Here is a 25,836-nt window from a genome sequence, read left to right as displayed (position 1 = left end):
TATGTAATTTTCAGAAAGCAGGGTGTAAGAATCTGTGGTTTACTTGCCCAGTTACACACTTGCCCTAGTCTTTAAGTGTCTGATTCACTGGCAGCGCCAGTGGTTAAGGCATTCGCATGTCACGTTTTAGGCCTGGATTCGATTTCCCACTTGGGTGCAATTTATGAAGCTCATTTCTGGTGTTTCCCAACATGATATTGTTGGAATATTGTTGGAATATTGTTAAAAGCAGTGTAAAACTAAACTCACTCAACATCAAACAGACAAGCAGTAATTTACCACCTCTTTAGCATGAATCTCATCTAACCTTTTACCATACATACTGAAGAATGTGTTTATGTAATGAAAGATTTATTGTTGGAAGAAATAAAAGCAAGCTGGAGTGAATTACTGTGAAGATACAAGTGTCTGGTCTAATAGATCTTTTATGCATGTTTGACTTTTCAACATGTGGTTTTAGTTTCAGAAGATTTGTTTCATTTCAGCTAAAATATGTGACACAGTGACACAGTTGCAACCACATTTTAGTTCTTCAAGGCCTTTAAGACTCCACATACATGCAGAGCTCCAGATAAGCTTTTGGCTCTGTGGTTATTATGCCTATTATAACCTTTAAAACTAAGTGGGTATTTCCAATGTCAGATGGGTATGAAAAGTTTTTGATATGGACCATCTTCTTTAAATGTGGTTATTCATTTCAAATAAGTATAACACGTGCAACATTGTTTTATACAATAATAGAATATGACAAAATCCACCCAACAATTCCAAATTATAGCTAATACAGCTTTATCCACAAATTGTGCTGTGAGAAATAATACATGCCTTACTCTAAATTCGTATAGGTGTTAAACAAAACACCAAAATGGCCACTAGATGATATAACAGCCATGTCTTCATTCTAACAGATTTTTTCAAAACCTTGTTCCCATCGTGTTGTTTCACTTACCCACCATGAATAGCTAATGTTACAAGTTCATTTAAAATATCACCGGCGATTGATTCTGATTGTGAAACACAGTCTTGCCTATTTATGTATCTGGCAGTCCACTAATGAAGTTTGAAAAGCATAAAAACTATTTTACTTTGAGCAAGTGGAACCTTTCGATTACACTTGCTCACCATTATTGATTTATTTACAGAAAGAAAACAGCTGTTTGATTGGTCGCTATTTACAGATGGGCCAATCAGTGAATCAGTGAATGATTTATGTTTGGTATTCTATTTCTGTTGTTCATTTTAATTGTGTTCAAGATTTTTCAAATTGTGAATATTCAGAGATGAAAAACCTTTCAGTTCAATTAGCTTGAATTCATACGATATGCAACATGATTTTGATATATTGAGTAAATACCTATTATGCATTGTTATTTGGACATAGCATAAATGTACATATTTAGTGTTTTGTCATACACTGGCATTTATTTTTCTTCTGCATTTAAACTTTTCTACAGCATATTGTACATCAATACACAGCTTATCTGGAGCTCTGACATAAATCTTTTCAGGAATGATAAGAGAAAAATGAGTAATTTGGCTTTATTACAAAGCTGCTTGTTGAAAGAACTTAAGAGGAGTGGAGCGTAACATTTTAGGACGTGATACAAGTTGTATTATACTCTGTTTGATCATAAATCCAGCACAACACTGATATAATGAGGATATAAAACGTGTAGAAACTGCTTCTATCATCCTGAACCTGCAACGCTAGCAAGGAACTGCCTCCGTAATTGTCGATCAGAAGGCAATCAGAAAACAAGGAGTCTTCCTTGATGACAGTAATATGGTCTTGTATGACTTCAGAGGTGGCACACTGAGACTATTAGTCTTTGGCATTTTATGAGGTGATGAAACATGTAGCCTTATTAATTTAAAAAATAAACAGCCTCTATGGTGTGGAGATGTAATGTTTTTTTGTTTAGAGAGTAAAGTGCAGAATGAATTTTGTAAGTACGATTATCGAACAGGAACTGTGACTTAACTGGTAGGTTGTTGGCCTATGATTTGTTGCAAGATCAGCCTTGCCCTTATAGAATGTTGGCAGTGAGTTTCATTCTGATGATCATGTTTTCTATGAGGTGTTACTGACAGAAGAGTTCTCAAACAGCTGCTGCTGCTGCTGCTGCTGCTGCTGCTGCTGATGATGATGATGATTAACTGAAAGACCAAACTCCATGTGTGAAACAGCTGATGTAGTTCGAGTTCATACACCAGAAAATACTTCTGTATTGTTAATGTCCTTTATTGAAATAAAATTTAAACAAAAACCCTGCAATATAGTAATGAACACTCCAGTGATTGTTGTTTATATTATTATTTAGCTCATCATGATGATGATGATGGCGACGATGATGATTGATATTATATTCTTGTCTGTATCATCTAGCCCCCTGTGATGAAGTTTGTCATTATTCCCAACTGTCATTCAGAGGGTGTTGGAGACAACAGTCATTACTTTTGCTTAATAACTATTAAACCAACTTTATTGAGTGACATTGCAAAGTAGTCACCACAGCACATCCTAATAAGTCATTGCCGTACATACACAGCTTCATTATCCTCTGACCACACTTCCTGAAATGCTGACACAGCAGACACGGTGCTGACTTAGACTAATCAAATTTCTCAATCCCTGCATAATTCCAACTATCATATTGTCAACCATATCCTGAAATGCATGGAGATACATAATAGCGATTGTCTTGTATCCTGGTTGACTTAAACTGACCCTATTGTTTCACTGTCAGGATCTATGTAGCAACAATGGCCGTTATATGAATCATGCATGGTTTTTCTAACAGAATCGGAAACAGCTTTAATTATTGGATATTTAAGTTATGAACAAATATTTCACAAATACTGGAAAATAATGTACAAGTACATTACGGTGTGTACCTTGGATATACACAGCTGTATTTTCGGGGAAATAGGTGTGCACAACATGCAAGAAAATATGGTTTATTTAGTTTGTGTTAGCCAGAAATACACACCTCCCCAACTGCTAAGTACAGGTTATTTTCAACACAGACATCCAGATTCTCAAATTCAACTTCCCGACAGTCGGGTTTGTATTTAAACATGTATATGAAGATAATCATGATAATTCAGGATAATGAATCATTGTTAGTTCACTTGTGAAAACAAGTGGTGAATTCCAATTTGGTCTGGGTGAAAAGATGTAACCTGGTGTATAGAATGTAACAACAGTGTTTAGAATGTAACAACAGTGTTTAAAATGTAACAACAGTGTTTAGAATGTAACAACAGTGTTTAGAATGTGTATTTAAGTCAAAGCAAGGAATAGTAGACAATATAGATGTGGGCAAGCAAGATATCTGTCCTCAGCTATTGCTGGTGGCCTTCTAGCTCAATCAGTGTCTTCACTTAAATAATTTGCTTGTCAGGTTAATCAAGCTATCATTGTTATAACAGCTACATAGTAAACATTTTGTTTCCTGTGTGGGAGACGAATAATGACCATGTAACGACAAATGAATACTTGATTGCAATGACAAGTCAGTAGTTGAGGCTGATGCTAAACTTGTCGGTAACAACACTCTGTAAAGGTCATTTGCTTCTATTTTAGACTGGAATACATTCCACATTTTGTGTCCTAGCAGTAACATACCGCTTACAAGAATTTTTCATTTGGCTGAAACTGTTGAATTGAAAGGAAGTGAAGAAATGTTTATTTTTATACTCTTTTCAAGAATAGGTACCATAACAGATGATATTTCAAGTCAGTTTTGTGAAAGCCTATGGACTTTTTAGTCATAGTACCTCAGCGTTATGAAGATTCATTTTAGATTAGATCTCAAGCAACCCATGCTTGTCGTAAGAGGTGACTATCGGGATCAGGTGTTCAAGCTCAGGTATTGGGCTGGACATGTCTTCTTATACCAAGGGTATTTCATTTATGCTCATAATGTCAATCACTGGACTGTCTGGTCCAGAATCGATTTTTACAGAACAACAATAATATACAATATAAACATCCTTAAAACAAGTAGCTGGTCTCAGTGTGATATTGCTTACAACGTGATTACTTGATTTTCATCACTAATATTTCCTGTTCTTCTTACTCATTCTGATATAATGGATTTTGAATGTTTACTTGAAATCTTTGAATGCTCATGTTGCACCGCTTCCTTTAATGCATCACAACCTTTATTTTGTTTGCCAGGAAATGAAAATTGTCCTACTGATCGAGGATATCACAAATCAGTTTCAGATCATTAAAATGAAGAACATGTATAAACGAAGTTATAAGAGGAAACAATCCAAGTACAGCTCACCTTGACTGATAGAACTGATGGATAGAGCCAACTGGTAGAACAGGCTTACATAACATGCTTTATGGCTGCAGAGGCAGGTTAGGATCAATACTGGAGACATGGGACAGCTTGAATTACAGGGTGGGGACCGCTTGTTGGGTGGGGTTGGATTATGTTTGTGATTAATGAGTTTACCTGTGTTGATGTGTTGATCTCAGCCCAGGTCTGCACAGCAATCTTAGTGCTCAGATGATCCTAATCCTATACTTTACTGTGGGTTTATGACAATTGTAGCGTTGAGGTCATTCCATGACATGGGTCCTATGATCTGTTCTGATTTATCATTTTTGTTCCCTTCATTATCCTTTACTTTGTTTGGGGAGGGTGGGGTAGCCAAGTGGTAAAAGCGTTCGCTCAGCATTCTTAAGATTCAGGTTTGATTCCCCACACATGTACACACGTGAAACCTATTTCAGGTGTCCCCCACTGTGATATTGATGGAATATAGCTAAAAGTTGATTAAAAACATGCTCACTTTAAAATGTTTGATTTTTAATCATTTGTTTGGTATTGTGATTGATAAAAAGCAGATGTTTATACTAACATAAATATTATGATTACATGATGCCATTTAGAAAGTGGTCAAATGCAACATATGTCATATTTGGGATTTCACTTTCTTAGTAAAGTACAAATTCTGGTACATTTTTTTGGGTTGAGTCCCATCTGAGTCAGGCACCTAATCGCCAGCACACACTCTTCAGTGACATAGTATTTCAGCCTTCAAAAGATGATACAGAATTCATATACACTGAAATAAATAAATAAATAAATAAAGGATCACATGAAAGGACAAGTGTTCCTTCACCTTTTTGCAGGTTTCTTCACAAGCTTTGTCTCGCATAGGTTGTGAAGAAACCTGGAAGAAAGTAAGGGAACACCTCTGCTTTCATGTGATCCAATTTTTTCCCTCAGTATATAAACATCCCATATTAAACATTTCATCCCCATCCACCCCAACCATCCCCATTTCCTAATGTTTCAAATCCTTGAAATATGTTGTGATATCCTATGGTTTAACTAGTAGATATGGTATATTAAAAATGTTTTGATAAGTGAAACTTGAATAAGTTTAGCTGAACAGCCAATGTGTTACTTTTCAAACAGAGCATGTGAAAAAGTTAATGGAATAGTCAGTTGGCTTGAAGTCAGATTTCAAGTGGATTTTGTAGAGCTTCTGCTAGAAGTGTGTTCAGACTTACACAATCATTGCAGGTTAGCAGCTGGGGTATGCATCGTAATAAAATGTGTAACATACTCCATAGATATACTGTGTCTGTCCTTCAAGAAAACTTGAAAAAACGTTTCGTAATTAGCAAAGCAGGAACAATGTCTGTCCTTTGGGCACGCCGTAACTCTTTCTCAAGAAAAATGTGAACAATAGCTTTTACAAAAAGGTTTCAGCTTTGGCAGATATATATCTTTTATAGGTCAAAAAGTAGAAAAAAGATACTTTTGACCTTTAAAAGTTTGGTTTGATTGAAAGGTATTGATCTTTTTGTTGCAAAATTTACTCCTACTGTTAAGAACTGTGTATGGAATGAGCTGCCTGCCATGTTGCCTATTATCAAGAGAGTGTTCTGGCACTTAGCCCAGGAAGTCCCTGTCTTGATGACGATTACATGGCACCAGACATGAGCTCTATGGCTTATTTAACCCCTGGTACCCAGAGCACCAAAATGTGTCAGTTTTGTAATATAAATGGAAATTATGGCATTGGATCTTGTCCGGTATTGATGCTATGGCAAGAAGGGAGGTTGAGGCAGGAAAAAAAATGAAGTCAGGTTCTTTGGGCAGTGAAGTCTACTAGCACTGCGGACGTTTGATTTAATTCAAGTTCTCCTTGTGTTGGGTTGAATTCTGGTTTTAATCTATACAGTTTGTTCAGGTGTTGCCTTCAGATGGCAGCATGGGATCTGTGTTGGAAAATTTGTTGTGTACAAAAAGGGGGTCTGGGGCGTGTCTTCAGTTTTGTGATCTAGATCTTATTTTAAAATGACTTAGTAGATTCCTTGTGTAGGTTTAAGTTCTGGTTTTGATCTATGTGGTTTTGTTCAGATGTTTTCCTCAGATGGAGGCTTCTGATCTGCGAGGGCATAAAGCTTCAAGTTGATGGTCACGACTTACCTTCAAATTTGCTGTGTTCATTATAAGAACTGTAAAATGCTAAAATGTGTACTGTGTTTTGGGGGTGTTGGTTGAGTAGCCTAGTGGTTAAAGCTTTTGCCTGTCATGTCTCTGTAACATTGATGGAATATTGCTAAAATTTGTGTAAAACCAGACGCACTCACTCACTATAATTTAGTTATGCCATGTTATTATTTTTGTGATAGTTCATACTTTCTGTGCTTTCAGATTTTGTTGTCTAATTATTGTGCATGGTATGAGTGTTTTGTCCTTGACAAGATCCGGGTTAGAAGTGGTCTACAGTGACCCATACTTGTCGTAAGAGGTGACTAACTGGAAGAGGTGTTCAGGCTTGGTGACTTAATTGGCACATGTCATAGTATCTTTTCTGTGTAGAAGATTCTCATGCTGTTGACCACTGGATTGTCTGGCCCAGACTTGATTATTTATAGACCGCTGCCATATAGCTGGAATATTGATGAGTTCAGTGTTAAAAAAACAATTAATCAGTCAATCAGCCATCCTTGATGTTGTTCGAGACTTTGTCAGTCCTATATGGAAGTTGTCCCTGTGTCCTTGAAACATTTTGCGAGGTTTCCTTGGCTCCTGATTCTGTGCTTGGTTGTTTTTGTAACTGTACGTAATGGATGCAGATTGTAAAGGTGGCGTCTGCTGGGAGCATGACAATACTTGAAACTGATATCCAATGAGTTGTTCTTGATCTCCAGAACAACCATGTATGTGTTTATCTAACTCTGAGAGTCAGAAGCAGAGGGGCCAGATAATTATGTGGATGCATGATGGGAGATGTGGCCCTGCTATAAACCGGCAAATTGTAATGCCCTCTTGAATCCACTGGTTTTGCTGTCGTAAGCATACGTTTACATCCTTGCTAAGCAGAGGGACAGTATATTGTGTCTCCTCAACCGTCCATGTATTGATTTAACTTCTATCAGGAGAGGTTTTGTTGTGTGAAGGTAATTGAAATCATGGCGGCACATTACGTTTACGGCTGAATAAAGTAATGGCCTGGTTCTGTTTACTGACTATGCTGTTGGTGCTGTGGTATTGATCTCAGGGCCTGGAAACTGTTGCAATTGCAATATATGTGATGTTTGTTTGTAAAAAGACACTAATCCTATCACTGTGTTGGATGGTTGGAGAAATTTTGTAACTTACCATTAGAGTTATTCCCCTTGTATGTTTGACAGTCTGAGAATGGTGTTGTGTTGAGCTGTGATAATGTGCCATGAGTTATACCCCCTGAATAGTTCACAATGTGAGAATAGTGTCTGACAACATGAAATTGGGTTATCCCGCTTGAATGACAGTTATCTCAAATCCCATTTTCCTTGACCTGTCTAAAATACCAAGGGTTGATTTTTCTCCATTCCATTTTGAAATATTGTCTGGATCTGATATCTGCGCCAAATGTCAAGTAAAATTGGAGACATGCTTAAAATATAAATGTAAACATATCAAGAAGTCATTCCAGTTTTACATAAAGTGTGGAAAGGCCTCATGGTGTATATTTATTGAATGTATTTGTAACAAATTTATGAGTAAAGTTACAAAAACATGTTAAAATCTATGTTAATATAGACTATTCGTAGGACTTGTCATGTTTTGTTGATCCTAAAAATACATTCTTGTCTGTCAGTTCTTTATGTTTTCTTGCAGTCCACTGGCCAACTTGTATAACATGTTTAATGTGGACCTTGATCCTTGAGAATGTAAAAATAAATAGTATATCAGTCCATCATACTTCAAGTGAATGGTGCCCTCAAATTCCTCGAGTAAATAAACACTTCAGAAAACTGCCTAATTTAAAACCTTAGATAATGATTACCTCACAACCGCTCAGGTAATGTGAGCTGAGAGCAGATAGCAGTATGCTGATAGGACAAAACTTATCGGCATATAAGTTCATGAAGCCTTCAGGAATGTCAGAACATATTACAGTCAGGGTGTGACAAGGGAGTAGATGACATCTGAAAAAATCTGAAATAAATTCTATCCATGTCGTTATCTTTTTAGGGGAACAGTGGCAGATTGAGGGGAATAAACTAGAGAAGTGTTCATTGAGATGGTCCCTTATTGGTAAGTGGGCCATGTGTTGAATGACTTGGGAGTTGTGTGTAGTTGTTGGAATGCAGTATGTAGGAACTGCACACATTATACTCCTGATTGTTTTGATAAGGTAGGAGGGTCTGGATTAATGGAAATAAAAATGGGGAATCTTGATTTCAGTGAAAGTGTATAGAAAAGGGTGTCGGTAGAAATGGCAAAAGACAAAATGTTAGGTAGGCACAGTTGTTTGGATGTTTCACCAGGGGTTTACTGATCAAATCTTTTGAGCATGCTCTGCTTTTTCAGCTTTGATAATAAAGCTCGTTCAGTTTTTATTTTCTTCGGAGGGGTTTGGAGAAGGGGATTGAAACTGGAAATAGAAGCAGGAAATTTTCTGTTGATAATCCTAGATTTCTGTCATCAATAGAACATGCATCAAGGATGTTTTTGAGCATGTTTGGGAAGAAGAAACCTCTCTGAATGTTAAAGCTATTCAGGAAAATGTATGACAGCTGTTTGTTTCTATTTTGAGTCAGCAAGGGGCTCTGCTTCTCAAACAGCCTTGGATTAATTCCCTTTGGTATAATTTGTAAGCAAAGTCTCATTGTGGGGTGAGATATTGCTGCTGTTGCTTCCAACAGGATTACATTTGACTATCTTTCACTCATTCACAGTTAAATCATGACATGAATTCAACCTGTGCAAGTAACTACCAGCACTAAAATGGATGGAAGCTTCTGAAGATATTAATGCTATTACACTATTACTTGTTTACCTTATTTTACAAGAGTCAAGTATTGAACTAGAGTTTTAAGTCACACACTGTGAATTCAACATTTCATGATCAGAACTGTATGTATGCTGCATGTTATTTGCTTAAGGAACGGGATAATGGGAATTTAATGGTTATTACTATGACCTGAGTGCCTGTCCTCAGAGGATCACTTGTTCGCTCACCTCAGACCCGTGAAGAACTTAAATAAACTTAATAAATTTCAGTGACCCATGCCTGTCATAAGAGGCGACTAACAAGATTGGGTGGACAGACACGCGGACTTGGATAACATGTCTGAGTATGTCAATTGCGTAGATTGATGCTCATGCTGTTGAACACTGGATTGTCTGGTCCAGACTCAGTTATTTACAGACCACTACCATATATCTGGAATATTGCTTAGTTCGCATTAAACAACCAACCAACCAATCACTCATGACATTTATTGACTCATGTAGAGCGGGACCTAATCTGACACACATTTCATTATTCTGAGCAGTAACTGAAGAGAAGCCATCTTTGAAATTCCCTCTCAGCAGAATCACAGTCAGGGTTGTTCAACACCTGAAGTCAATTACCTAGTCCAGACACATACTACTGTTTATCATCCTATTGACCAGCGGTCACTCATGTTGAGAATAGCTTCACTGGATGTGGTCTGGTTTGTATTCCCTGTAGACACAACAGCAGTTGGAGGGACTGGGTTCCTTTGTGTGTTGTGCAGGTTCCTACAGGCTTAGACCTCGGCTAACCCTTAGTCCCTGAATATATATGATTTTGACAGAAGCAAATAAACACACTTAAATTGAAAAGTAGTCCCAGTGAGTCAGGAGAATCAGGACCTAGACTTGTTTCACTTAGAGTTATATAACATTGCTGGGTGGACAAGGCATCTTGGACTGTGAGGCAGACCAGCTTAGAAGGAACTGTCTCACAATATTGCTGCAGGTTTGAAAGGAATTTGCCTCGTCAGAGTTACTGTTATGAATCTATTCAGTGATAGCCGACTTTTGTAAATTGTTATGGACATTTTGCTGCTGTTCACAAATGGTTATGGTAGTTGACTTGGTGTGGAGACTGGTTTAAATAGTGATGATGATGGAGATATAGCGTTAGAAACTATATTTTATCGGTCGTTTACAGGTATTAGCTATGGCCAATATTAGCTGTGATATATATAGCATTCACTTTTTAAAGGAATATTTATGACCAACATAATGGGTGTGATATGGCTGAGAATGATATAAAATCTTCCCCATCTACTCTCTCAGTGAAGAAAAGATGCAAAAATCTCTTTCTTGAACCAAAAGTTAAACTTGTCAGGTATGGGCACAGATGCTTCTCCTTTGCTTCATCCTGCCTCATCCTGCCAGTGGAACTATCTTCTCCTTGAATGCTTTGCTTTTTCACCTTTAGAACTAATGAAAATGTATTTCTCCACTAGCTCTACTTTGAGCATGATACTAAACATAGGAAAATAAAATGCAGTGATAATTTTCATTAGTTGGTTTATCGTAGAAAGATATAAAAACGCTCTTATCTCTTAAATTGCTTCAATTTTGTTTTGTTTTCTTTTTAATGTGATTCCATTTCAACAGATTTTTATGATTGTAGAAAAATATGTAAACTGATACTGCAAACCATTAAAATGACAAAAACTAATCATCCATTGCTTTTTTAAGACTGATGATGAATCGTGAAATTTGAACCAATCACTGCCAAGCAGTGAGCCATGCATCTCCACTCATTGTCTTCGTCCTTGCTAGTGCTGCTTCCATCATAACCATTATTCTAACAGTGAGATCTCGTGGTCTGTTTTTTCCAGACAGTGATGAATTCAAAATCGAAATTTAATTTTCATCTGCTTGACATCTCTTTAGAAGACAAAAAGTAGGTCAGAGTGATTAAGCTCTGACCTGTCACTCACTGCTCATGTGATTGACACATTTGAAGTCAGGCGATGAACAGTTAGACAATACAGATCTCCAACCTTGTGTTAAAACACTCACTTTGTTATCCGTTATTTAATCATATTCACCAGGATTCACAATGCTCATAGTTCATTAGACTTAAAGAAAATGTGTGAGCTGAGCTATGAGGAAAAAACAAACAATGACCTACATTTTAGGTGATCACTTGTGTACAGAGTGTACATTGTAAATGTGATCAAGGGTCATACAGGTCCATGATGTCGCACATACTGAAGGTCATTCACTGTGGAAGACAGCACTTCTGTTATGAAATTTTCGGTGATGTTTTTTACCAACTGGAGCTTCAATAGTTAAAATGTTAATTTAAGTGTGACCAGTGTTTGTCATAGACATGTTTGATGTGTGTTTCTGTTCATCAGTAATTACCTGTATTTTAGGATAAAATATGCTCTATTCTGGTAATCTCAAATACTGTTGGGCCCGTGAAGGTCCCAGGGTAGAATAGGCCTTCAGCAACCAATGCTTGTCAGAAAAGGTGACTGTGCTTGTCATAAGAGGCGACTAACGGAATTTGGTGGTCAGGCTCCCTGACTTGGTTGACACATGTCATCAGTTCCCAATTGCGCAGATTGGTGCTCATGTTTTTGATCACTGAATTGTCTGGTCCAGACTCGATTATTTACAGACCGTGACCATATAGCTGGAATATTGCTGAGTGCGGTGTGAAACTAAGCTCACTCACTCAAACACTGTTGGCTCAGTGTACCGGTAAAAAATCATATGCATTGCCTATTAGACTAGTGGTAATCATCATTAAAAATGTACTGAGCAATAATGTTTGACTTTTTGGTCTCGTCAGCGCAGAAAAAAAATGATAATGGAAATCCCTCTGATCTATATATAGAAGTCTCCAAAATACCCTTAACATGCCGACATTATGCTCCATAATTCTGATTTGGTGAGAAAGCAATTCTCAACAACTTGTGTCCTCTCTGTCTGGCGGAAAGATACAAGTGGTTATGACTGGCTTTCAAAGCACATGTCAAATGTCAACTCTCTGTCAAGCAGATGACACTGTTATCTGTTTTGGTAGGGGCCAAGGTAATTTTCCGAAACATAGAAAGTGAGGAATCAACTGGTGACATTAGTAATAACAATGATGGCAAAAAAGATTCAGCATGTCACAGGTGATAAGAAGAGAGTCAGACGGTTTAATGACAACTGGTTTAACATGTTTAATGAATTTTGCTGGTTACATACCAAAAATGATCAGAAACGAAAACTTCCAATGTTTTGCAAAATATGTGAAGCAGCTGGTAAATTGAATGGATTTACTCTTGGGTGCATGCATTTACTTTAGACCACCTTGACAAAGAAATCAATTTGAAGAATTGTTAATAATAATAGTAAATTATTCAGATCATCATCAATCCTTAACTACAATTTGTGATCGTTATACTGAGCGACCTGCACCTTCTGTTTCATCTTTATATGATGATCATGAGATAACAACCCATAACAAGGTGTACAAAAAACTCCATATAGGAAACAGGAGCAAAAATGGCCTGTCCCGAATCTGTGTTGCAGGTTACTGAGCCAACATTGCCATGTATGTGAAACATGACAACACTGAGTGGCTTGGCTTCCAACAGGCACAACCCTGACCACAATACACAGAGGTTAAGTGATGTGTAAATACAGACTGCTTTGATAATGTGGTCACCTAATGATCAGATTCACCAGGCTTGTTGATATTAGACAATTGCCCAATTACTGTGTAGTTTGGCCTTCAACCATGATGGCTTCTGTAGTCTACACAGTTTGTCGTCTGGTGTACAAGGTCATATGGAAGCCAAATTGTTTCTGGGGATGTCATGGGAGATAATTACTGGTTGTGGGTCATTTATCAGGATTCTGGTTGTCAAAACATTTTGTTATTACTAAAATTTCTTGAGTTATGTGATTAGCTTTTTGTTTTTACTGAATTTTCCACTCAATACCTCAAAAGGTAATGTGAAATATTGGTTGATTTTAGGTAATTTAGTGACATTAATTAAAGCTGAATGAAAGTGCAAAGAAATAATTTTTCATGAGAACACAAACATTTTGAAGCCGTCAGGTCTTATGTAAAGCCGTAAAGTTCATGCAGTTTAACTATACAAAGTTGCACACTGAATAGAGTAGTTTGTTCCACTAACCCCAGAGAATAAATTATACAGGATGTGGAGAATACATTACACAGGATGTGCAATGATTATAACAAGGCTTTTTCTATAATGCAGGGTATATATCTAAATAACTTTGGTAGATGTGTTAATGAAACATAAATTCAATTTGTCAGATCTGATCAACTGTTTATCAGTGATTCACTTAATGACAGTTCAACTGAACCCGAGAATTAATTGTTGTCACTGGAAGGGAATATTGTGATAAATATGTACTCCAAATTTCTCCTGCGACTCTCTGGGTATGACAAGAGACATGAAAAGTTCTGGATTGAGTTTGAACTTGTGTTGAACCTAGATGCATTGTTCATCATAAATTTGCCCTCTCTAGGATTCTCATGTCATGGAGGGGGACGGTAGGGTAGCCTAGTGGTTAAAGCATTTGTTTGTCATGCCAAAGGCTGGGTTTGATTCTCTTCATGGACACAATGTGTTAAGCCCATTTCTGGTGTCCCCTTTCGTGATATTGTTGGAATATTGCTGAAAGCAGCGTAAACCCAATTCACTCACTCAAGTCTGCGCTATTTCTGAAACTATAATGTGAAACAGGAACTTGTTTCTAAGATCAAAAGTAAATGGAAGACTTTGACAGCTTCTCCTGTGTTTACACAGAGAGGTTAATATTGTGAGTTTAAGCTTACAAATGTTGACACTTCTAGACATTTCAAGCTTTTTTGAAACAATTTGAAACATTTGAAGAATTTCCTAACAAGTAGAGTCAACAGGATTATTTTATCTGTGAAGAAAGGTAATGAGGCTGTCTCAGTTTTTTTTGGCCTTGAGTTTGTTTCCAGTCATGAGTTTGCAGAGATGGCATGTTCAAATAACGGCAACAGTTATTGACTGACTGATACATGGTGATTGGCCTCTATTTCAATCTCCCTCATGTTGTCATGCCTCTTGTTTGCTCTTTTCTCTGTAATATTTGTTCATGACATTCTGTCGTCATGTTTCTATGCTTCTTTAAGCAGATAAAATTGGCTTAAGATAATACATAAATTTGTTTTGTCAGTTGTGAAATTTTCCATTGAGCGTTTGAATGCTGATGGGCATATGTGAAGAAGCATTTTGTCATATATTGTATTTATTGTATTTTTACATCTAAATTTCATTAATGACAAGATCAGGAGCCACATTTGTAAGATCTTTCTGAAATATATATTTATGTAATGATTTTCATGCCTGATTAGACTATTTGAAGACAGTTAAGGAATAATATGTATGCAGTCTTATTTCATATGTTCAGCCTGTTAGCATGGTTAGGTACCAATGGTGTTGAGTTTACACTGTTCCATGCTTCTTGCCGGGGTCAGAAACATTGACTAAAGAAGATGACACGATGCCAGTTTCTGAGCATTCTGGATCCCCTGTTGTATATTTCTACTATCTTGCCTCATGGTGATCTCATTCCAATAGTCTTTCCAAAAGAGGCAAGGTCTGTGTGATCTGTTGAATAAACATCCTCTCTGCTGAATAATAGAGCACAGAGATGCTCAATAAGGTCAGTCTTAAATGGCTGAGCTAATGCTGATACAGTTGAAAACATTATCCCCTCACTCACTGAATGATGTGATGACTTCTGCTATGACATGGTGATGGAGATGGCTATGCTTTTGAAATGAAGACCATGCCTAAAGTTCATGCGTCTGCTGGTCCTAACTTGACCCTTTTCAGGAGAAGTTTCCAGATATTGGCTGTTACATGCTAATGTTACTGCCAGAGAAGAAAATATATTTGTTTTAGACTTGAGACTTATTGGCTGCCCAAGTATCGGACTGTTAATTGCTGTTCCTGCTGAGAAAGTGAACAGTGTCTAGCATTTCACTGGTTTCATTAGAGATCTATAGTGGCTCAGTGCCGAAAGTATCATCAGTATTTCATGATAACATGAACTGACTAGACCAAGGCTTAGTCACTGATTATTATATACATGTTATTTGGATCGTAACAAGTAATTCCCTTTAAATTGAAAAGGAGCCCCAGTGGGGACTGAAATCTTCACAGAGTCTACCTGTGACATTACAACATCTTGTAGTGAGCTGTTTGTGCAGTCTTATTCTGTGGTTAAGTACTAGCTAGTTAATAAATATTGTTATCATGAACCCTCTTCTTCCTTGTTTGTTATTGTTGTTTGTGTCCTTTGATTGGTCAAACTGAATCCTACATAAGTAGACATTGCTGTAGGTCCAGGTGACCTATGTGTGAGTCTGACTTCCTGCTTGTACTTGGATCGTTGTGTTGCTGGATTGCCAGTACGCAGAATAGTGCTGAGGTGGTGTTATGAATAGAGAGGGGCCTGTTAATAATTGAGTCTGGATCTGTAATTTTCTGTTTCACAAACTGTGTCACAATGAGCACTTTCACTATGACTAGCCTTTGTGTTGGGTTGTTGTAATGATGATGTTCCAGCTACCTGGCGGCGATGGTCTCCCGACAGTTTAGTGTATGTCATCATGAGCATCGATATGATGTGATACAATAATATACTTGTCCACCTGATCCCATTAGTTGCCTCTTGTTTCAAGCCTTGCTTGCGTGATGCCAGTTTTAACCCATATCTGATATAGAATAACCAATATTTACTCACAATATTTAGGGTTCATCATGCCAAAGGTGTGGGTTCGATTCCCCACATAGGTACAATGTGTGAAGCCCATTTCTGGTGTCCTCTGCCTTGATGTTGCTGGTATATTGCTAAATACTCAGTGAAGTCCTACTGCTTACGTCCTTTTCTTTGACAGGGTCGCTTTGCCCTTTGTCATGTACTGCAGAACATTTGTTAAGGATCAAAATTGTTACTTGTGTTTAAAGGCATGGTCCGTATCAGATATTGTATAGTACATTTGGGCTCATTAAGGTTATCTATCTTTGCTCAAGCAAACACTTGTCAGAACATGTTTAAAGTAAGTTATAACATATGCAGTTTCCCCGTTATATGAACAGGGATAGTTTGCTAGCTTGACATATGTGTTCCTGTAAGTGTGCTATGTCCGTTTGTATGAACTGTATCCTTACCTGGTGGTGGTGGTGACAGTCACCCTTGTCACTCCAGCCACCAGAGGGAGTTATCAGGAGTCAGTAGTGCATGTCAACACGCCTGACTGATTGTTTATCCAACACAGGCTTCAGTCACATGACTACATATGCAGTTTCCCCGTTATATGAACAGGGATAGTTTGCTAGCTTGACATATGTGTTCCTGTAAGTGTGCTATGTCCGTTTGTATGAACTGTATCCTTACCTGGTGGTGGTGGTGACAGTCACCCTTGTCACTCCAGCCACCAGAGGGAGTTATCAGGAGTCAGTAGTGCATGTCAACACGCCTGACTGATTGTTTATCCAACACAGGCTTCAGTCACATGACTACTCAGAATAGCTTGGTCCGAATCGCGACACCAGCAATATGTCTAATCTCAGCTTGGTGTTATAAATATATACCTGTCTCCATCCTGCTACCTATATCGTCGTGTGAGTTCAAACAGACCGGTAGGCCAGGTTGGCCTCAGTCACGTTTCTAGAGCTTATGTCGCGGAGCATGAGGAAACAAGCCGAGGGAAGTGGTTGTCTGCCGTCATGCTGTTAGCAAAGCAGTGAGTCGGAGATACAGTCGACAGACACCACATTTGTGGACTTTTACAGTGGATGGGTTACTAGCTCACTGTCACGCAGTGTGTGGATCCCTATGTCCCACAACATGCCAAGAGATATCGGGGATACTGTTCTGTGCACAGGGGAGAAGATTATCACCATTGCTGAGTGAGTAGTTTGTTGACGGACTTCACTAACGGTCGTCTTCGTGTTTTATATTGATTGACCTACCTGTGCTGGATTGTGGGAGGAAGAAATTTATTGATTCAGTGAAATGTGTTTTGGGACATGGATATTGCTATATTTTTATAAAAAATTTCCCTGCTCGACCCCTCCAGGTAACTAACTGTGTCCTCTATGTCTACCTAGGTCTGCTTGACATAAACAACAGCCGGGTTTGGGGTTCATGGGTGTCAGTCAAAACATTTTAACTCAGTAATACTGTTACTCAAAGTCACAATTTCAATTTAGCTGTTTAGCTTTCGAAATAACATATTAGCCTTAGAGTACCATAAAGTATATGGGGCAGGTATAATTTAAAATCCATAGAATTTTGGTTTAGCTGTACAACTTTCAAGGTAAACCTTGAATTAAATGTTTTTTCTGCATCCCCAAAGGTTTAGGGTTTCATGGGGCAGGTGTAAGAAGTGATCTGTTACATAATGTATGTGTGAGATGACAACTTACTGTACATACCACCCAGATATTGATAATTTGTGCTTTTATCAACCTTCATCACACACCAAGAGCGGATGTTCGAAATCAGAAACTAAATTCCAGAATTTTTCTTTGAATGACAGCTGTTGTCTAACATTGACATTGTAGTATATGGAAAAATTTTGAAATCTGAGTTACCCAGTGACTAGCAACAAATTTCAGAAGAATTTCCCCCACACTCCACCAACCCCAGGTGATAGTTTGTGTATCAGGAGCAGATGTTAGATGTCGGTCTTTCCTTTGTTATCACCTGTTGGCTTCACGTAGCAGTAAGCAGGTCCTCTAAGGTGATCAGGTAGTTATCCTGGGGAAACAAAGACTCACTTGGGTCCAGTCACCCATTGAACATTGAGCCCTGTTCGCGTGTCTGTAAGAGACTTTATCATGAGTGTGGCATGTTAATGTGAGACCTGTACAGTGGCTGTATTTGTCTTGAGGCAGTAAGGTATGGACTTTCTTGTGGTCATTTTGGGATTTTCTTAGTGATCAATGTCTTTGAAATTCAAATTTTTAATGAAGTTTGGTTCCTTTTTCCACATTTTAAAATTAGAACTGTTTTTAAGTTAGGAATTTTAAATCAGTTATTCTTTTATCCTTGCAAGGAAACTGTTGAATGCTTATCTGAATATGTTTTGAAGGAACCTTACATAGATCTAATGAAAGTCAGAAAAATTTGAAATGTTTTTAAGCGAGGGATTTTAAATCAGTTATTCCTTTATCCTTGTATGGAAACTGTTAAATACTTATGTAAATCTGCATTGAAGGAAACTATTATCTACTGAAATTTTGCTGATATGATTCAGGAAATTATTGTGATATCCATGAGTCATCTGTCCAGAATTGCTTGATTGAGAAGTAATAGATATGTGTGAAAGGCATAGTTCTGTTAAAAGGTTTCCTCATCAATTATAGATAGTTTCTTTGTTTGAAATTTCCCATTAAGAATTGTGAGGTTGACTTTTAGTTCGCCGTGACAGAAGCTCTTCATTTTGAATGTTGCCTTTGTGATCATCATACAGCTGCTTTTGAATGGTGCTATGCTGGAAAATGTGATTTACATCCTAAATACCACTGACATCAATATCTATTTATGAATTGACACTCATCTGCCAACAGAAGCATGTGTGCGATCTTTCCGCATCAATAAACCCCAACAACGTCTTAACTTGAGATGGGCTGATATTTGGTGTAGTACCTATCGACCAAGGCTCACAGGGAGTGGGACAGTCTTTGCTTCAAGCTGTCGCCACACTGCTTAGGATAACTGTATGATGACAATATTCCTTCCTTTGTACGGCTACGGTAACTGCGGAGTCCAGGGGATGTGGCTGGTGATTCAGACCACAGCTCAATCCAGGTTTCGTATGTGATGGGAATATGAAAGTTATGGAATATTACAGTGGGCAGCAGCACACTGTTGTAATGAATGGCCACATGGACAGTTCAGAAACAGATCTTCTTATTCATCATGTGCAAGTAATTCCTGTAAGGCTAAGCAAGTGAGTAATGGGATCTTGTTTGTTTTGCATGTTTGACTGTGAACACTTGGGGCCAGTAATGGTGTCCATCATTAGAAATGTCTTCCTGTTTGTAGGAAGATGTGATGATTTACTTATGTTTATGAAGCACCTGCCAGTTTGAACATACTTTTCTTCTGAGTAACTCATAATTGACCTGGATTATAATCTGATTGATTACGTTGGTAAAAGTCCCCAGGTCGGTGCTCCAGATGTGATTGAATGTTTACCAGCTGAATGTAGATGCTCTGTGATGTGACAGCTATCAAAAGCTGTAGAAAAAGTCATGTAAGTGTAAATTTTGTAAATCAAATAGGTTCTCGTGCCTGGTTTTTTTGGGTTTTTTTTGTTTGTTTGTTTTTTATAAATTCCATAGATTTTTTAACTTAATTTTTAGCCAGGTTTATTTTGATATATAATCACAGAAACTTGTTTTCATTTTACTGGAACAGTTTGCCTGAAATTCCCAGAAATTGTTACGATGAACATGTCAACTTAACCTGATTCCATTATTATAAACTCTGATATCTACCCATGTGGTCATAAGCGACAAAGCACCATAGCTCTGTTAACCTTTATACAGGCATGTTTTCATATGTCAGAACTGTTGATGGAGATTGGGGCTTATGACAAGTGTGATGAGGATGCTGGGAGCTTCCTGTCGCCCTGGTGATCTGTTAGGTTGATGTACATGGCAGAGGAAATGTCACTAGCCTACTGCACTTTACTAATGTAAGCTGTGTAGGCAGATGAATATGTCCATAGTATATGACTAACAGATGGCCCCTTAGTCTCTGAATGTAAATATGTTTGAGAGAAATGAATTATTCTTTTTAAATAGAAAAAACACCAGAGAGATTAGAGAACCTGAGGAAATTTAGACTTATGCTTCCTTTAAGGAAGGCATAATCATTACAGAAAGGTCTTTTGGAAAGGAAACTGATTCAGGGACTACGAGACCGAAATCTGCCTACGTATTATTGTTGCCTGTCTGCTGATATTTGATACGTGTATTTCAGTATTTGGAATAAGTAGTTACTGTTACTGGAGAATTTGTTCATGTTGGTGACAGATGTTGTTAGTCATCCGCAAACCATCAAGTTGAAGGGCTACTTTCTCAGTGACTGTCTATCACTGGCATCCCATGCTGCATTCTTATATTCAATATGGTAATCCCAAACAACACCTTTGCCATATCCTGTTATCATTATTGTCATTTTTACCTGTGACAATCTGGGTTAGAAGTGATCTACAGTAACTCATGCTTCCTATTACAGGTGACTAACAGAATTGGATGGTAAGGCTTGCTGACTTCGTTGATGTATGTTAATGAATTCCAGTTGCATAGAATGAGGCACATGGTGTCAGATCACTTGCTTGCCTGGTTCAGAGTCAGTATATTTAAACACCAAAATTATACAATTCAAACATTGCCGAGAGCATTGTTAAACAACAGTTGTGATTATTAGTTGTTACTGTAGTAGTATCATTATTAAAGATACTGTTCACTTGGTTTCCCATTCTACAAGACAATAATCCAGTTTCATTAACCTAATGCCCAGGTGGTAACAGACAAGACAATAATCCTGTTTCATTAACCTAATGCCCAGGTGGTAACAGACTTCCTCGTTAGCACAGGTAGAGAAGCGTACTCATCTATCACACCTGACAGGTGAACTACCTTGTGAGGCATCCATCACAAATATACAGAGACAGATAAGAATAGAGCTACAATCTATGACATGGTGCACATACCACATTATCAATTTGGTTACCTTCCATAGGGCAATTGTCACTGGTCTTATCCATCCATGAACGAACAGACCCTGGCCTTTAGGCATTGTCAAGCTTTCAGAAACTGTTGAGATATTTGCCATGAAAACATAGTTGAGCCTTGACAATGGTTCGACATAGGGTTGGTGGTTTGACATTTTTCACAGTATTTTCTTTGAAATAAAATGTCAGAAAAGCTGTCTTGCAGAGTTCTGACCTGCGGAGAATTCTAGTTTTTGGGGGCTAGGTGCTTCATGACATCGAATGGGCTCTTTGTTTTAGAGTTTGCTTTATGTGAATCAGACACCTTTATTCTTAGTGCCCTAAACACCTTCAAAGCAAAAAAGAGACTTTCAGTTAATTGTTTTGGAGAATACCAGCTCGTCTTTTCATGTTTTAACAACATTCATGAACTGTTTTTAGATGAACTGGCATGCAAAGAAAGTATTACAAGCCCATTTGATTGATTCCCGATATTTTTAAGTAGTTGTTTGTTTTGTTTGTCGTAGCCTTCTTTAAAATATTCAAGATGTAACTATCAGTGGAAGAAATTAGAAATGCTTATTTGGATTTGTTAATTATAAAGATGCTTGTGTTACAACCAAACAGTTTTGAATTGGTTAATTTTGGATCAAATAATGTCTAGCATTAACAGCATATTTTTGGTGCTTCATAGGCATTGTGGCTTTCATTTCTGAAGTGTTTTCACCTCATTCTCGGGTATTTTCCCATGTAACACACACAGAGGGTTCAGTATATAGCCATCAGTGGGACCTCAGTATATAACTGTCAGTGAGGCTTTGTTATGTGTGACACACTGGTGTGGATCTTTAATCATGCTATGAACCTGTTGAGATTTTAGATTTGAGGATTTCAGTCTGTGAAAGTTCAGCTCACATTTACCCAATAGCTGTGTAAAACAATGTTCAGTGGAAAATGAACTTTTGAAATTCAATATCAATGAGTCAGCAGCACACCTGGCAGTGGCTTGTGATGAAGTGAGGAAAGATAACCCATTTACTGGCATCTGCCCCTTAATCTGACATGACAATCTGGGATTCGCTGTGCCAACTCACACATCTACTTACCTCCCATACTCCATAGGCCAAGTCACCTGGTATCTGGTGTAGAATCTGACTGTTTAGTCTCTGAATATATGTACTTATGATAGGTACTGACAAACACATTTAAATTGTAAAGGAGAGCCAGGGAGACCACAGATTCAGACCTAAGGGAACCTGGGGGAAATCTGTACTTGATCCATTTAGGGCTACAGCATTGCAGGGAGGTCAAGGCAATAGGGAAAATAATGTGGTTCAGGGACTGTTAAAGACTAGGATGGAATTACGGCTTTTCTGTGTATTTTAACCATGTGCACTACCTGTCTACTGGTGTCCTGGTGACACTAGCAGGCACCCATCTCCTTCCATGTTCTGATGTTACCTAGGAAGATTCACGTGAGCTCTGGTCTCACCAACCCTTGCTTGTGGGATGGCGATGGGATGGAGTATTGAGGTATGGTTGTTTTCATGTCCCATTTTAGTAGGTCAGTGCTCATGATGTCAATCACTTCTTTGTTCTATTTACACACTACATTTATGTCAGCATGTGACAAAGGATAGTTAGAGATCCTCACAGGTCAGACATTTGCTGATACAGCACCAGGCAGTATTCATTCCCTAACTGAATGAAGATGAGAAGTGTTTCAGACTCAGATTCTGCTACAAAACTACAAAGAAATACACATGTGGAAAATCAATCTGCACCTCAACTGTGGTAGTTAACATTGAGTGTGGAATGTATGTTAATGTTAGGCTCAGTGGAAACCACTCCCTCTGACTGAGAGACACCCTGCATAGCTGCAACACGACTACCTGTGCTGTGTCGACTCAGGTATGTTGATTACAGCTGCAGGTGTTGGTGTCGCTCACACCTCATTGATCCTTTCAAAGGCATTCCATGGTGATTCTGTTTTTCATGTAGCCTGTTTTTCCCTAGGTATTTTGTGAATATATGAGTGAAAGTTGTCTCCAAGGATGGGTTTGTCTCCATACTTGCCAGATTTCATGGATTAATGCTTGTCATATTATGTGTATTAATGCTTTGCTTTGACAACTGGTGGGGTAGCCTTGTGTTTAAAGCGTTCGAAGACCAGGATTTGATTCTGCACATGGATACAAGGTGACACCCAGTTTTGGTGTCCCTTGTCATGATATTGCTGGAATATTGCTGAAAGCAGGTTACAACCTTACTTCCCTAGTGCCCATAAATTATTTTTTAATTGAAACAGTAATTGATATGAGAAGTAGCTGAGTGGTTAAAACTTTTGCTTGTCACACAGAAGTCACAGGTTCGATTCAGCACAGTAATACAATGGGTGACGCCCAATATTCCTGCAACATTGTTTAAAGGGACACAAAACCATGTTCACTCACCCATTGACACAGGAATGTTGTGGACACTTTTGATCAGGAATGGTTGAAATTGCTAAGTGTTGAATTGTTAACTGTTTTTTAAATACATCAAAGAACTAAGTTAATGCAAGCTCACTAATGAGTTCAAGTGTATTACCATGATTCCGATCTGCTATCCTTCAAAGGCTACAGTTATAGGAACAAAAGAAGCAATGTCTGAAGTAGATGCCGTCTGAAACTATAAGGTTAACTGTCATTAATCTTCATTGATTGAATGTCTTGTCAAAGTCCAGGAACAGCGAATCATGCCCTCAACATTCTGTGCATACTGACTGATCTACAAGTAGGACATTGGTGACATATCTCATTTGTATTACACTATGAGCTAAGGGTTGTCACACCGACACATTCATGGCCTGTTCTTATCATCTGATAGAGGACATTACTGTCAAAGTGTAAGTAGAAATCTTGGGAGGTTTCCCAAATTTCTTAAAGAAGAGGTTGCATAATTATGCGATCTGGCTTATAGAAACTATGAAAATGATACTGATGTCATATGTGATCATAAAAGCTTGTGGCTCTCTGTACCAGTCTTAAGGATTAGTGACTTGTAAAGCGTGTCATCACAAGGAGTAGTGACAATATATACAAAATAAGGACTCATGACTTTTAAAGGGCTTTCATGAAGACTACTGACTCCTGTACACACAATAAGGAATTTTTGTTTTTAATAGGTGTATTTAGGACCAGGAACTTACTGGCATATGCTTCAAGACTGCACATTTAAAGTATGCATTATTATTTGAACTCAAATAACCAGTTATTTACATCAAAATAGTTTCAAAAGCACAAGTTAAATGTTAGCAGCATGCTTACTGAAATATCAATTGAAATTCAAAATCAGCACGATACAACATCAAAGGGACATAACTGCACTGACGTCAACTGGTCCCATCCAACCAAGCAGGCACCCCTTGTTGATGCAAACTGTTACTGTCTGAAAGGGAAGTTGGGTATTCCTGCAGATTATAAGTAGGCTTCCTGATACCACTACTGTGATAGTCTCACTGTCCTGTTATATAAACCTACTTGAGTTACTTTTGTTTAACAGCTTAAAGGTCAGATACTCCTCCTTGCTTGAGGTTGATGGAAGTGCTGTAGTCTGGAGCAATTGATTGATCATGTGTGGGTCACTTAGATCCAAAGGTGACTGGAAGAGGCATTGCAGTCGTATTGCAATAGTTGCAGCAGTATTGTAGTAGATTGATCGTTGATTTCCTATCAGATGAAGAACGGTCAAATTTGGTTTGAGGTTCACGGTCTGAAACTTTCTACCTTAGGAAATTGTGTTTTGTTTAAAGGAAATCTGTGCTCCATGCTGTGTTGATATCTACACGTTATGACTTAAAACAGAATCTGTGTTTTTTCTATTTTCATTGAAATACTACTTGCAAATATATCAGTTCTAAGATTTATTGGATGGTTGGTTGGTTGTTAAACACTACACTCAGCAATATTGAAGCTATATGGTGATGGACTATGAGATATCCAGTCTTTACCAGAGAATCCAGTGCTCAACAGCATGAGCATTGATCTATGCATCCGGGATATGATGATATGTGTCAGCCAAGTCAGCGAGTCTGATCAACCAATCCCGTCAGTTGCCTCTTATGACTTGGAGCAAGTAGACAAAGTGGTGTTTGTATGACTTGAATCCGTTTCACTTTGATTGTTGAACCAAGGGAAAGTAACCATTTGGTTGAGGCCATTGTTCTGTTTCCACAGAAATACTTGAATCCAAGATCATTAAAGATCTGGTGATTTTTCCAACCACAAGGAAAACATGTTGCAGCATGCTGTTCACGAAATAGTTTTTTGTAGTACTAATTTCTCGCTAAGTGAAAATGATTTGGAATACCCACCACTGTCTGCCAAACATTAGCCCAGTGCATGGGAACTTTTCCCTGTGGTATCTCTACTATAATGCATCCTGTATACACTGGGCATTTAAAGGTTGTATATATGGCAGCAGCCGAGCAATACAAGACTAAAATCCCCTAACATAGTGCTTAGCATTAGAGTGAAGTGCTGTTTAGTGTTATATTGACCAACTGCACACTTGGGCTGTTGTGCTTGACCATTCAGCAATAGCTTATATCTACCATGTGCCTCTTTTGAATACATTCATTGATGTTTTCACTGTTAGTTACTTATCATTTGTTTTATTTATGATTACCATGATTATAAGTGCAAAACATGCCAAATATTACAGTTTGATGTTAAACAGTTTCAACAAGATATATTTATTATCATCCTGATAAATCCTACCTAAAGAAAACTTTTCAGAGGTATATTTTGAGTTATC

General features: G+C 37.9%; 1 protein-coding gene across 3 annotated transcripts in view; it reads left to right on the top strand.

Moving 5' to 3' along the window:
* The window catches only part of LOC137266126 (TBC1 domain family member 12-like), a 79,299-nt gene that overhangs the window by 30,856 nt on the left and 22,607 nt on the right, over positions 1-25,836 (top strand). The window contains exon 1 of one of the 3 annotated variants that reach the window (XM_067801622.1): positions 16,843-17,218. The exons of 1 other annotated variant lie outside the window; for it this stretch is intronic. In XM_067801622.1, the coding sequence (XP_067657723.1) occupies positions 17,145-17,218 (74 nt within the window). In that variant the 5' untranslated portion in view covers positions 16,843-17,144. Of the gene's footprint in view, positions 1-16,842; positions 17,219-18,962; positions 19,267-25,836 lie in introns of those variants that run through there. One more of the 3 variants, XM_067801623.1, reaches the window with a different exon arrangement.

This window comes from Haliotis asinina, chromosome 15, assembly GCF_037392515.1.
Source record: "Haliotis asinina isolate JCU_RB_2024 chromosome 15, JCU_Hal_asi_v2, whole genome shotgun sequence".
Taxonomy (NCBI): Eukaryota; Metazoa; Mollusca; class Gastropoda; order Lepetellida; family Haliotidae; genus Haliotis; species Haliotis asinina.
The sequence above is the reverse complement of the archived record's forward strand: the minus strand, read 5'-3'. Positions and strand labels throughout refer to the sequence as shown.